Consider the following 15,630-nt stretch of genomic DNA (forward strand, 5'->3'; position numbering starts at 1 on the left):
GCAGGTACAAAGGAGCAATTAGCTCCAGGGCGAGAAATCTTTGTAGTTTCTAAGGCACATAACCTAATGTAAATGTATTTCTTCTGGCAGCTCCTTTTGGCCATAACTGAGAATAGACAACAGCAATGAGCTGCGTTTAAAAAAAAAAAAGGAACGGTTTGAGTTGCCTCAAAAGCAGTGACAGCAACATTACTTTCATGTTCAAGCAAAAGACAGGACAACCACACAACTGAAATACAAAAATAAAAATTACTGAATATGGATTTCCTGAAAAGGAAGGTAGGGGGTAATGAAACTGAACTACTAAGATCAAGATAAGGGTTTCAGAGACAACATCCAGATAAAACCAGTAACATAACTTCTATACCAACAGGAACAACTTAGAAAATAAAATGTTTAAAAAGACACCACTCACAGTAGAAAAAAAAAAAAAAGGCACCTAGGAATACATCTAACAAATTAGCCTAGCCAGACTAATCAGGAAAAAATAGAGAAGATACAAATTACATCAGGAATGAGAGAGAGAGGGAGGTAACATCACTGTAGATTCTACAGGTATTATGATGATAATATAGGGCTGTTATGAATAACTTTATACCAATTAATTTGACAGTTTAGATACAAGGCACAAATTTCTGAAAATAAAATCAAACTACCAAGTATCACTCAGGGAGAAACAGATAACCTGAATAGAACTCTTTGAAAGAAACTGAACTGCAAAATAATTATGCTGAGTAAAAGACGACAAAAAAAAAAAAAAAAAAAAAGGAGGGGGTACATGCTGTATGATTCCATTTACATAAAATTCTAGAAAATGCAAACTCATCTACAGTGGCAGAAAGCAGCTCTGCAGTTGCCTGAGGATGGTGACAGCAGAGAGGAAGTGTGTATAACCTACGGGACACAAGGAAACTCGTGACCGAGGTGGGTATGTTTGTGACCTTGATTATGGTGATAATCCCAGAGGTGTGTACATTTGTTCCAACATATCAAATTGTATATTGTAAATATGTGCAGTTGATTGCCAATTTTACCTCCAGAAAGCTGTACTTAAAACTTGCCGGGGCCGGGAAGGAAGGGGAAAGGACAACGTGAGCAGAAGTCGGGGTAGAAAGGCACGCGGTGACTAAATTCGGCTGTAACGTCACCGCCTTTTACATAACCTGATGAACTCCTGTAGTCACAGATTACTCAGAACAGTACTTCCTACACCGGAACTTCCCCAACCTCAAAAGCTATCTTAAATAAGGGATTCCTTGCTATTAAATTCTGAAAATGTATATATTAAAGGACATTTTAAAAGTGCTCTAAGTCTCAGTATTGATAACATAAATAGTAGGTCTGGCCTTTATGTAAGCTACAGGCTAAAAGTCACTTTCATTATTCAGTACTGGCAAGCTCTTTTTTCCCTGTCTACCAAGTCTGAAAATGAATTTAGAAACCTGTGCAATTAGATGTCTTAATAAATTATCTAAATAAAACGCAAGTTGTATTTTGGACTTCTTATCCTCATTTAGTTTCATCCTAGAAAGAAGTATACACAGGGTTGGGGACAACAGCAATAAATGAGTTACCAACTTCAGTATTAAATGTTATTTATTCAGTGCTCCAAATAAAGTTACGGAACTTTCAGAGGCTCAATATTACCCAGCGGCAAGATTAACCTCTACATTGTTGCTGACAAGAAGAAGAAAAATAACATCTCATGGCTCCGTGATTGTTGGTTGACTGAATCAGACCAAGAGCTGATGTCCTGTGGTCATATAAATTGTGTGAAATGAAATACTCTGGAGGCTTTTCCCAGGGATGGGAGTTACAAGCATTTGTCTCTCTCACAACAAGTCCTGAACGCGCTCATTCGTGTCCAGTCTTTCCTTTCATAAACCCAGAATTCTGCGTCTATTATCAAAACTGAAGGTCACGTCACCAAAAAAAAGATCCTTTTAAGTGATCTAGATCAAAAATCTTTCTCCAAACCATTATTAAATAAATGTTTATTATTGTTAACCATCGTAACTTCAGGAAAGTTACAACTTTGACTATGCACATGCACTCTTCAAGGTGAACTTTCTGCTTCTAAAACTTCATTATTCAGAAAGTACCTATTACTTCCTGCATTCTAAGATCTAAGTGGGGCGGGGGGTGGCTTCACGTTCAGCCCAACTAGGCATTTTGTGACCTTACACAACTTAACTGTATAGCTCCTGACCCTTCATCTTACCACACTCAAAAACCGCAATGTTTAAAAAGCAGATTATTTCTTAGATGAAGCTCAAGTTCTTTACCCCTGGACCACTTGTGGTATAACAGAAAGAACAGTGAGATTTTCGTCTCTGAAGTCCTGCCCGTGACACCTCTTGGCTGTGTGACTTTCGTCAAACTAGTACTCATATCTCAGTTTCCTCCCTGGAAAGAGGGGACAATACCACCGACCTGCCCGGGACTGCTGTGAAAGTAACGGATGTGGGGAATCGACAGAGCGCATTCGATAGGTGTTAGCGCGTATAGGCGCATATCTCAATTCCAGTCAACCTTCCTGAGGTACGAAACTGAGTTTTACCCAGATACTCATAAGGAATCATAACGATCCTGTTCAGATACTATTCCAAGCTGTTTGTTTTGTTTCCAGTAACTCTTCCATCGTGGATATCACTCTGCTTTCTTTTCACAAAATCAGACTTCACACTATCTAGCCTGGAGCTATATATTTAAACGTTGCTTAAATGAATTATCAAGTAAACGAACAGGAGACATAAACTGGCATATACTTGAGCACTATGGAGGAGGATCAGGGCTGAGAGAGAGCCCATGAGAGTCTGCGGAGGCAGTGAGCACAGCGTGGAAAAGCTGGCTGTGGCGTCCAGTCGGGAGAGAAAATCTAGTCCATTCCAGGCAACTACAGCTCTTCAGCAGATGTGAAGAGTAGTGTGGCCAGGGGATCGATGATCATGAAGAAGAAATTCATGGCTTGGGGGAAGAAGGGAGGAGGAGATGGCAAGATCCCTGTGCAACGTGAAGCAAGTTCCAGATTCATGATCTTACAAACAGAGTAACAGTATATAATACTTCGGTGCAGGATACAGTTACCTGCCTGGATACAGGACTGTGTGTGCTGCTGTGATACAATACTATGTGACATGGGGAAGAAAGTTAAGAAATTCAACAGATCTGGTCATAAAAATGAACACTCAAGTCAAAAAAGTACAAGGACAGGAGGAGAAAGAAGCTATGTGAGTCTAAAACTAATAGTGATTAATTAGTGATTCAACAAAGGGATGGGCTCTATCATGAAGGAAAACGCTTCTGGTTAATAGAGTTATCTATTAAGAGCACAGAAAAATAAATAAATATTTCAGGATTGGGTGAAGAATGAATTGACAAACCTCTAAGGTCTTCTCCAATGATAAGATTTCGTATCTTTCTATTCAGTGTAACATTCAGTCCTGTCTTACAGCACAGTATTTTTTAAGTCAATGACGATAACAAAACCCCCAAAACGACACCCTCTGCGATCCAGTCCCAAAAAGAAGGGCAGGGTGAGGGGCAGTTTTTCCTCACCAGTTCATAACAAACCCACCAGTACCAGCTCATCCTAACATTTTCAAAATGATAATGGATATTTTTTTAAGAGTATTTAAAATGCTTAAGAGTTCAGTTCAATTCCCATTCACCTAACTAAATATCACAAGTGTGTGATAACTGTCCAGGACACCATGAAGTATCTGATCCACCGACAGCTCCACCCTTCCCCCCCGACCCCAACTCACTTCCCTGCTTTGGGGAGTGGTGTGACTGGACATGAGCAAGTGCACCGCCAGCCGCAGGCAGAAGAGATAACCTGTGGCAGGACACCGCGGAGTCAGAGAGCAAAAGAGATACATGATCCTGACACCAAGAAACTTAAGTTCTAGTTTCTACATAAAAATCTGGAGAGCAGAAGTTAGATAAAAGAACTTCTGCTGCAGCTGTTCATTTCCATGTCTGATGAATTTTACTGAGGATTGTGGGTGGACACGAATAAATGTTTATGCTAAATGTAGATACATTTGATGACAGAAATGAATGAAAGTTTTAAAAAGGGGCGGGGGAGGACTGAGGGAGCTCAAGGACAAAAGAGACAGATCTAAATACAGTAACATATTTAGAAGCCAGATGATTTGTCAGGTTCTTAAAAAAACAGAAAATATTTACATATGAAGAAGGAAATATGGAATTCACAAATGACAGCCATAAAATACTTAATTAACTAATATAATTAAAGTATGAAATTCACCCTTTAACCAAAGGAACATGAATGGTAGACATTAATGTGTAAATTATCATGGTGATATACTAAAATGCTGAGAAATTAATGTATTACTAAAGTACAGCATTTAACTGAAGATTAGAATCAAATCCTGCCATCCTCTTACTTATTCCAAGTAGACGTCCACTTGTCAGCAAACACCCAAGCTTAGGTTTATTCCTACCTCTCTGAAGAGTGCACCATAAAACTGAACAATGTACGGGCAATCACTACTTCGCATCACTACATCCAAATCCATGAGAAGTTGTTTTTGCTCTTTTTCATCCACTGTTGACCGAATTCTCTGGAAAAAAATGACAAAAGATGTCACAAAAACATAAAACAACTTCAGAAACCACAGAAAAACCACTACCACAAGACTAAAAATTCCAAGCAGACTTCACAAATACTAACCAGACATAAAAATTATCATCTTCCTTATACTTTACAAGAATAATTTTATCACAGAAAAACAAAATAGCACTTAATTTTTGACAAGATAGCACTTAGAAACTCTTTAAGGGACACAGGGCTCTTTAACCACAAGCATTCACTGATGATGATGGAAGGAATGCCCTGCAGGCAAATATAAAGAAAATCTTAACAAGTCATCCTCTCAACAGTTTACGCTGAATAATTATCAGTAGTTTCATACATACTTTTAATCACCATTTCAGAATTGTATGGAATCTGGGCATTCAACGCTAGAACAGCCCTCTTCACTCCCTGGCATCCTTACGCCTTAGCATCCTCCTTCTTTAGAGATGGAAAATAGCCCAGAACAGGTAAAAGTGAGAACTAGTGTAGGCGCAGCACACAGACTACGATCCATGTCTCCCAAATCCTGTACTGGTATCTTCCGCCTTCACCACGCTTTCTGTATGTTAAAAACAAAAAGTTCTACCTGACTCTCCAACTCGTGAGTCAGAATGCAGGGCAGCATAAACGTGTGGAGGAAAATCCAGAAATGAGGAGACAGAGGGCTGTTTGTCTACTCCTCAGATGAGGAGGTCCTCCTCTGTACACTGCAGACCTGGGATATACCCCCAACCCACCTGTACAACGACGATTCTGCACAATTCTAAAAGACTCCCACAAAAGGTAAGGGTCCCCAGCCCTGCCACCCACCCAGGAACTGTACAGAACATGGAGATGTTCAGAGCGACAGCTCCCACTGCACTAGAGACAGGAAAGAACCAAGTTCAGACAGTGTAAAATATTAATAATGAAGTTATGGTTTAATGACAAGGCATGCAAACAGCTCTGTTCTCATAAAAAAGTTCACAGTGTCACACCGCGCCACTGTGTACAATACACAGCACATACTTACAAGGCAAGTTAGTATCAAAAAATATACAAGGTGGCATTTTGTCTTCCAAAGACGTCAAGGTATCTGTCCTCAATGTTCTTGAAAGGGTGAAGGCAGTCAATTAAACTCTTGAACCCATTTTACAGAAGAGAAGCCAGAGGCAGAGAGAGATACAAAAGATGTATTCCATGTGACACGACAATAAGCAGGTGTATAAGGAATAGAAGTAGGTTCTCTCATTTTCATCTTTCCCACACTAGATGAGGAATTCCATATATTCCAAATACAAACAAATTTAATTTTGCAACTTAAAATTTACAGCCTGCTAGCTACAGTACTTCACACCAAATAAAACTTACTAGCTGGCATCCATCCTGTACATACTGATTTATTCCAAACTTTCACACTGAAAATCCTGGCCAGATAAATAAGAAAAAAATAAGAAGAATGAAAAATAAAAACAAGTAAGACTAGTACTTTGAAAATTAAGAAAATCCCCCCCCTCCCATTTCTGTACTTTCATAGTTTGGAGATTAATACTTTTGCTTTTAAATCAACATCGGCATAATGTCTGCTCAAAGGGGATAGTTTTAAAAAGTCAAATTAGCCCAGAGATGTAATTCGTATTTGTTCAAAACATGACACTGGAATTTTTTTAAACATTTTAATTACATTAACTTCTGTTTTAAAAAATATAACTTTAAAAGTGTAGCTGTGAAAATACTAATTTGGGAACGCTATTATTTTTAAAAGACTTAATAATCCTATGTATCTAAACTTAAAAGACAAAGAACTGGTAATTAGAGACAAACAGGGAAGAAAAAGCAAATGATCCTCTCGCTGTGGAAGATTTCTACCTACTAAAGAATTCTCGCTATTAATAGATTTTAAAATATTTTTTCTATTTTTACTATTTTTCCTCATTTACAAGTGTACTAACACACACACTTATAAAACACAATTTTAAAAGATGCCCTCCTTTCTAGTTTATTTTTTGCTTCCCTAAACTGGTTATATGGTTTTCTAAACTTACAATAAACCTCAGAAGTTATCATCAATAACTGACTCTCGGGGACCAATTTCTAAAAACACTGCTGTTGCTACAGAAAGGATACATGTTACTGTGTTAACTGGAGACCTAACTGAAGTCCCAGCATCTAACTGATGTAATAGGATTATTACTAACCATACTGGAGAGAGAGTTCCTGGCACAGCTGTAATCTTTGAGGGCGTCAGCATGGTAGGAAAATCTGTCCATCTGTAAAATATTCTTCAATGCCACTGCCAGCATGAAAGAGAACATGGTGGGGGGGGTGGGGGCTGCCGGATGGCCTTACTGCTCTAACGACGCCTGTCACCACCTCCTCACACTTTCTGAACATCTCGTCCAAGCGATGGGCATTGGAGGACTAGCTGCTGGTACTGCACCTCAATTGTTTAAAATTGAGCAAGTACAGCTAGCTCTTAATTACACTGATACTAAAGTTTTAGGGTCGTATTGTAACATTTATTATATGTGAGGAATTAATAAACTAAGCTAATTCAAAAGGACTGAAGGACTCAAAGAGGAGATTAACTATAAGCATACATCTCCTACAATAGCAGTAGCTTCAAATTAATGATTTTAATTCAGTAATTCAATAAGTAATTCAAGTTAGAAAACACAAATAATCGATGATTCAAATGACAAAATACTTAGTAATAAAAGTCACTACCAGGAAAGTTTTTCTAATGGAACATCAAAGTAATGTGTATGGAAAAGATTTCTACCATTTGAAATAAGTAAGGCTCGGATTCTCTAATGAAGGGAGCATAATCACCAAAAATGGAACACATCACTGAGAACAAACTTCCCTTCTCCTTATAAAGCTGTCCTTAATGAGGGTGCTGGAAGATGCAAATGCAAAGGTGAAGCCAATCACACTACTTGAAATTCTCTTGTAATTTAAATGTTCAGAAATCAAATGTGTTGATAAATGCCTTGAATTACAGGAAATTTTCATTTATTGATACCAAAAATTTAAAGTTAGATAAGGCTAATGTCTATTTGGGCTCAGCAAACACTTTTTTTTTTTTTCTATTTAAGAAAGGAGAAAATATTTAAGAAAATCATCTCAAGAACCTTAAGTTTTAAAGAAAAGTTTCACTTTCACCCAAATATCATTAAAATTACTCTTGTTTCTTCATTTATGGGGCTATTGAGCTTTTACTTGTCACTGTTTTATTAACCTAGCTTAAGTTATCACATTCTCTCAGGACAAACTAAACTACTTCTTGAAAATCAACCTACATAGCATTTCCAATAATGAAGTATTTTCAAATTATTACAATTTTACTTTATTTGGAACATAATGTAGAGAAAACACTTTTAAAGCAAAACAAGAATTACTACCCTACTTATATAAGCAGTTTGCTACAGTGAAGAAATTTATATACCTGAAGCTAAAAATATATTTTTAAAATTGTTGTCCAAATCTGTATACAAAGCTGTTTTACACTCTAATAATCATACAGAAATATGAGGAAGTGGTTGGAAGTTTGCTTTCTTTCTTCCTGTACAATGTGGCATCTTCAAGTCATTGGTAAATTTAAATGTTGACAGCTTATACCTGGCCTCACCTGGAATGCCTCAATTTTTAACAACTTGAATTTAAAGTATAAATACTCCTTTACTGATATGAACAGCTATTTAAACATGACACAGTTCTAGATGTCCTCTAATTGTTCACTGGGATTTCACACACACTATTCTCTCGCCTTATCTCCAAATCCTGCCAACCCAACCTCTCACGTAATTTGCTGGTGCCCATCAAGGGTGAATAGTTAGGAACAAAACTAACACAGTAACAGTAAGTATGAAGGACTTTCAAGTTGATTAAGACACATTATTAGGATGGAAAGGGACTGGGGGAACTATGAAGACTAAATTCACTGAAGGACCGGGGTGGAGAGGGCAGAGAGAAAGAAGCCAAGAGGATGGATGAAAACAGGCAGTACACACTCTTAAGGAAACCGATTTCACCCCTTCTTACTGAGATACTATGACCGCATTAGTGTCGCTTTCTCATTTCTCTTTCTTTCCTCAATTTATTTTCAGAGGTCAGGAGTGACATGGGGAAGGGACAAAGGGAAAGAGTATGATGATGACCCACTTGCTATTATGGGGTAAGGCCAGGATGGCTCAACTGTGGCAAAGAGGAAATGAAAAAAGGCCCACAGGGTAGGTCCTCAGAAGTGGGTCTCCAAGGAGCACTTTGCCTGGGTGCTAAATGAACACCTAGCTGATTCCGGTAGCGTCCTTGCCACCCACTCTGATTCAGAGTTAACCCACATCACCGTGTCGGAGTTCTCAGAGCTAGTTCAGTTGCTAGAGAAGCCAGGCACACACCAAAGCACTGGGGCCCACCCTGAGAGGACCCCAGTCTGTGTCTGCCTGTGTCCTATGCAAGAACTCTGGACTCTCACCAAAATCCCAGAGTTGTTCCATCTGCCAACTCAAGCTATAAGGAAAGGTCAGGCCAATGACCAGCTGTATCTGTTGGATAATGTGTGTGTGGAGAAGGCCCCCTGGGTTACCTGATCCCATTCATGTTTACAGAAGGAGAAAATAGGTCATCACATACTCGAAAGACTCAGGGTAAAGAAGACTGTTAAGTCATACATGTTCCTGATTAAAAACAGTAGTCCCACAATGTGTACGACAGATGTTTCTAGGATCTGGGCGTTCCAGGCAAAAAAGATACACGTCACCTGCAAACATATCAGGGATCAAGAACCGAGGAGTCCAGGAACTGACTTCAGAAAGACAGACTTGAAAATAGCAACACGGTCAAATAAACTTACAAAACGTCTATCAATTCTAACTGATATTCCATCTGTGCTTTTGTTTTGAAATGGAGAAAATACATGGGGAGCAGAATAAATGGGAAAAGACATGTGGAAGGGCATGACCACTAGCCCTGGCAGGTACAGTCTCTAAACTCTCACACGGCACATTCTTGCCGGGTCTCTGAAGGGCTCAGCTGAGGGTCCAGAGGACAGTGTAACAAGGCGCCCGTGTTCATCTGTGGCTGCTTAGAGTAAGTTAGGAATAAGGTATGAGTATTCAAAAGTGAATGAGGGGTGAGTTCCCCGATCAGAAATCTGCGCACAGACACGACGAAACTCAGCAAGGTGATGTATTCAACAGCTATAGAGGAAATCAGTGTATGGCTTTAAAGATTATTCTAGGCATTGACTAAAACAATTTAACATGGAATAAAGTGATGCAAGCTATCAGTATTTGGGCCATTAGGCAAAGTGCTACTTTCAACTCACCGCCAACCGAAATCAGAGCACCAGAAGGTCTTTAGCCTTCGGCAAAGCCGTGTGGGATCCGCTATCACCTGCAGGTAGCTCAAACTCGGCTCTCAGTGGCTGGGGCTCACCCCTCTAGCTGAGCGCCTCTCACCATCTAAGGTGACCAACAGTATTTATATTCTCTACCCAAGTAACTGCCAAATACCTTGCCGAAACGGGATGAGGGCTTGCGCGATTGATTCACTCACAGGACAGCAATGAGATCAAGCGCTCCCTGTTGTGTCGAGCAAATGCCCCATAATATGGGGCAATCAAATCAACTGCGGATTTCTTAATAAGCCATGTGATCTAGCCAATCGAATGAGAGCCTAAGACACTGCACTGAGTAGACACTGATAAGTGTCACCCATGCAGGAATCCTAGAGCTGGTACCTGGGCAAACACAGCACATGGGATCTCGAGTGGACTCCTCTCCACAGAAAATAAAGAGGGATGGAATGAAGGTATCTACAGCATTTCATTTAAAATCAAATGAGGAAGAGAGCACGGATTTCTTAATTGATATAATTGTAATAAACGTATTTTGAAAGTATCCAGATCCTAGGATCCACAAACACCAACACTGCCCTGCCAGAAGCGCAGCCTTGTTCGTTAAGCAGTCCCTGCCCCTTGGTTAGGGACTCCTCCTAAGGTTAATATGTGAGAGAATAAAACACAAAGGGGAATCCACTGCCAGTCAGTGGATGAGTTCAGATCAACCTAAGTCAGGGAGGTAGGGGATAGGAGAGCAAGGATCACACGCAGATCCCCAAGTGTCCCCTTGGATTCTTACAAACATTCGATCCTTACAACAAATGTGCTGCTTTCCCAGCAGAAACGTCCAGAATTCAGTTCTAATACAAAGTTGGAAAACCCCAGAAACCACCGCAGCACATCAGTGAGCTATCACTTTCCTCTGAGCTGCAGGAAATCCTAGGCATTCTTATTTTCCTAATTTCAAAACAAAGATTCTATATCCCACAGATGCAGCAAGACACTTAACCTTAGCTGCTAGAGTCTTCTAAACAGATGACATAAAAAAACGTCCATGATATCTTACAATACTATCACTAATAAGGTCAAAGCAGATGGCAACATTAGCCAAAACAAACAGTTTAAAAAAAAAAAAAAAAAAAAAAGGAAAAGTATTTGGAGTGCTGATCACAGATGCAAAACTGTTTTTCATGTCAAAGAGTAACAAATTGTGTGTCTGTTAAATCAATTGTTTTAAATTATGAAAACACATGTTTTTACTAAGGAAGAAAGAAAGGATACTAATTCTTAATTGCAAAAGCATCTGAGTCTTTAGAAGCAATTTAATGAACTCTCGATTGTATCTTAGTCAAATTAATTAATTAACAGTAGGACCTCCCCTTCTTCTCACTGAGGTCCAATTAATTCCTTCTACATATCTTGTGCTGTGTGTCATCAGAGAACGTGCGAGATCACTTCCAACAACATATGTGATATCACATCATGGGAAGACCTGCCCTGAGGACATGGTTAATAGGACAAGCTTGAGAAGTCTTGACAAAGGGTGGTACCGTCTTCCTCTCTACTTACTCATTACATCATCCACATGTAAAGAGGACAACGTCAACCTCAGCCCTGAAACACTTAAGGGCCTAAAGATCATAAATGACAGATCACAACTTCGGTACCCATGACAACACAGCGAGAGAAGAGAGAAATCTGATATACAAACAATTACAGACGCATGGCTGTAACATAACAAAGAATGACAGAAAATGTGCAGGAGGTATTGTTCAAATATTGTTCCAGAGGATCCTCATTTAGAGTGAGGTGTGTTAAGACGGGTTTTTCTCCAAATAACTGCATAAGCTGGGATACAGTCCTATGTCACAGTTCAGTCAGGTCAGTCAAGTGAAGGTGGAGGGTTTCGGAAACTAGGCGTCTAGAATGTTCAGAGACAAAAATGGCTGATTAAAGTTCACCGAGAGCAACCATTTCCAAACTGTCCACGTGGATCCCAAACGTTCCTTCCTCAGCACTCATGCCCCAAGGGCTTCCGATACGGGTAGGCACCTCCTATCCATCCCATCAACCAGAACAGCACGAATTTTGTCTACTTCATTTATTGGGGTCTTCATACAATTCTATTAACAGAATCCACTAGGTGCAACAGCAAAAGAAACACACACAGCCTAGGAGTTCCAATCCCCACTACACCAGGGACCGGGGGCAGCCCTGCCACATCCTTGGGATCTGTCCGCTCCTGGAAGGGCACCACGTACACTTTTCATTGCAAAGCCACAACATTCAAGCAACGTTAGCAACATAAAATAATATGGGGCAATCAACTGTGGGTTTCTTAATAAGCCACGTGGATCTAGCCAATCGAATGAGAGCCTAAGACACTGGACTCTAGTCTCAATTCAAAACAAGATAGCCATGGCTTCTGCATCCCACAAGTGACCTGGAAAATCAAATGCTAGTGCTGTGGACCTTTGAAACTCAACACAACTGCCTAACAAAGGTCTCTATACCATCAGAAAGAGGCTTTTCTAATCAAGGCCACGCCTGTCAAGTACCATTCTACTGCCTTCAGAACACGGTGCAAGACCAACGCTTGAGACTAAAATGACCCTCCTCCGACACAGCTCACAGCCCCCACGCAAACTATTCAGCACTGAACTTCCGACAGAAATGGCGAGGCCGCCCCGGCCCAGCTGCCGCCCTCGCTCGCAGCCCCACCTGCGCAGGAGGCCCACCCAGGGGGCCGGGAAAGGCCCATGCTGCTCTGCTCAGGGAGGGCCGGGCTGTGGTGCTGACACTCTCGGGCGGAGGGCTCTGGTCCTGCCCACCAGGCTTCGGGGTGACCTGGGTCTCAGCTCAAGCACACTGACGTCAAGACCCAAATACCAAGGAGAGCCGAGAATGCAGGCATCACGATGGGGCCAGCAGCCCGGGATCAGGAGAAGCGAAAGCCGCGCAGCAGGGCACTTGGAAGGGTAGAGGCAGAGCGCTGAGGGTGGCGGGCGGACGGCCAAGGAAGGGGAACGCCCGAAAGCCTGAAGCAGGAGCTCACCAACTGCGAAGGGCCTACTGCTTTTCTGGTTAGAAGAGTCGACGCTCATCCCAGTGGCCAGCAGTGACAACCTCCACACCTCCCTACCCCATCTAGAGGCCCAGCATCAGCTCCGCTCTCCAGTGACGTGAGACCTTTACTCCCGCGTTCACCCTCCAAGTAACAGTTCCACTGCCTTCTGTCTTTAGCGACAGCAATTTCATTCCCTTCTATTCCCTCCCATTTTCATTCTTTCCCACTCTCCCCTGCTTTTTCTCTTATAGCCTACAAACAAGAACAGGGCACGATCCTTCAAGAAGTCAATCCGGACCCAATTAACAACAGGGGGCGGCAGCCCAGGCCTGCAGGAGGTAAACCCTCCCTCTGGTAGCAATCCGCCTTTGCTGTCCCACTCGATTCCAGCCATGGGCCTGAACCATGGCACTGTAGCTACTCTTCCTCACTCTTGACTCTTGTGTCCCTGGATTGTTTTGAGTAGATTCTGATCGTCTTTGGACTAACTCTGCTGGGGGTTTCTCCCACATTTGAATTTCTCTAACCCTAGCTTGGAAACCTAATCCTGATTGCTTCTTCAAACACTTGGCCTGAATTCTGGGCTCTTCCCAGAACTGGCTGTAATAACCAGCCCTGCCAGACAGCTAAGCAGAGCTTAGCTAAGCCCTACTTCACCTTAGGAGATGGTGACTGTACGTGTCTAATCTTTTCATTCAGTGGTTATTCCACCATCACGCAAAATGGGGCGTGAAATAAATGTTACTTGCAGAGGATAACGATCCAAGCCTGAAATACCAGCCAGAGTCAAAGGACGCCCCTCCTGAGCTTTAAAAGACCCTGAGGCCACGATGGCTTTGCCCTCAGCAGTCCCATGACTCAGTCGCTCAGGCAGAGTTAGACAAAGTAGTACAAGACAAACTACTCACAGAAGAGTAAAACCTGCTTATCCAAGCATGTGCAATTAAAAATGAAGGATTCGGGCTTCCCTGGTGGCGCAGCGGTTGAGAATCCGCCTGCCGATGCAGGGGACGCGGGTTCGTGCCCCGGTCCGGGAAGATCCCACATGCCGCGGAGCGGCTGGGCCCGTGAGCCATGGCCGCTGAGCCTGCGCGTCCGGAGCCTGTGCTCCGCAACGGGAGAGGCCACAACAGTGAGGCCCGCGTACCGCAAAAAAAAAAAAAAAAAAAAAAGAAGGATTCCAATTTCCCACATCCTAAGTCTAACACAGAACCTCCCTGGCAGCTTGGGGAACTGTGCTCAGGCCAAAGGTCTGAAACTATGGCAAGTATAACTCTTACATATATTGTGTTATCTTGCTGAATCTGATTTATGATATCATAACTGATTTTTAGATTAATTATCTCTTGGAGATAATTATTTCCTGTAACTAGGAACTCATTTTTTCAAACATTTCTTATATGTGGCCAAATAAATTTGGGGAAGGGCTCCCTCAAAACTAAAACAGAGGAATAAACGATAATTTTTAAAAATCAGGTTAATACCACAGTTCACTTTGGTGCAGATGCTGCAAGTAAACCTTAGGATAATTTCCAGGATAAGCTTAATGATTGATAAAGAAATCCTTCTATGGAACACGATAGAAAGCCCAGAGATAAACCCACACACATATGGTCACCTTATCTCTGATAAAAGAGGCAAGAATATACAATGGAGAAAAGACAGCCTCTTCAATAAGTGGTGCTGGGAAAACTGGACAGCTACATGTAAAAGAATGAAATTAGAACACTTCCTAACACCAAATACAGAAATAAACTCAAAATGGATTAAAGACCTAAGTGTAAAGCCAGACACTATAAAACTCTTCGAGGAAAACACAGGCAGAACACTCTATGACATAAATCACAGCAAGATCCTTTTTGACCCACCTCCTAGAGAAACGGAAATAACAATAAACCAATGCGACCTAAATGAAACTTAAAAGCTTTTGCACAGCAAAGCAAACCATAAACAAGACGAAAAGACAACCCTCAGAATGGAAGAAAATATTTGAAGACGAAGCAACTAACAGAGGATTAATCTCCAAAATATATAAGCAGCTCATGCTCAACATCAAAAAAACAACCCAATCCAAAAATGGGTGGAAGGTTTAAACAGACATTTCTCCGAAGAAGATATACAGACTGCCAACAAACACATGAAAGGATGCCTAACATCACTAATCATGAGAGAAATGCAAATCAAAATCACAGTGAGGTATCACCTCACACCAGTCAGAATGGCCATCATCAAAAAATCTACAAACAAGGGACTTCCCTGGTGGCACAGTGGTTAAGAATCCACCTGCCAATGCAGGAGACACGAGTTTGAGTCCTGGTCCAGGAAGATCCCACATGCCGCAGAGCAACTGAGCCCGTGCGCCACATCTACTGAGCCTGCGCTCTCGAGTGTGCGAGCCACAACTACTGAGCCTGCGTGCCACAACTACTGAAGCCCTCGTGCCTAGAGCCTGTGCTCCACAACACATGAGAAGCCACTGCAGTGAGAGGCCCGCGCACCACAATGGAGAGTAGACGCCGCTCACCGCAACTAGAGAAAGCCCACGTGCAGCAAGACCCAACACAACCAAAAATAAATATAAAATAATAAATTTATGTTTTAAAAATCTACAAACAATAAATGCTGGAGAGGGTGTGG

At 41.5% G+C, this 15,630-nt stretch overlaps 1 protein-coding gene across 7 annotated transcripts in view; it reads right to left on the reverse strand.

The window, feature by feature from the left end:
- The window catches only part of MAP2K4 (mitogen-activated protein kinase kinase 4), a 103,871-nt gene that overhangs the window by 26,857 nt on the left and 61,384 nt on the right, over window positions 1-15,630 (reverse strand). For all 7 annotated transcript variants that reach the window (XR_010838233.1, XR_009332667.2, XR_010838234.1 and 4 more), the window contains one exon: window positions 4,470-4,589. Coding sequence is in view for 4 of the 7 variants with exons in the window: in XM_059048523.2 (XP_058904506.1) it covers window positions 4,470-4,589 (120 nt within the window). In the remaining 3 variants the exon portion in view is untranslated. The remainder of the gene's footprint in view (window positions 1-4,469; window positions 4,590-15,630) is intronic.

This window comes from Kogia breviceps, chromosome 19, assembly GCF_026419965.1.
Source record: "Kogia breviceps isolate mKogBre1 chromosome 19, mKogBre1 haplotype 1, whole genome shotgun sequence".
Classification (NCBI taxonomy): Eukaryota; Metazoa; Chordata; class Mammalia; order Artiodactyla; family Physeteridae; genus Kogia; species Kogia breviceps.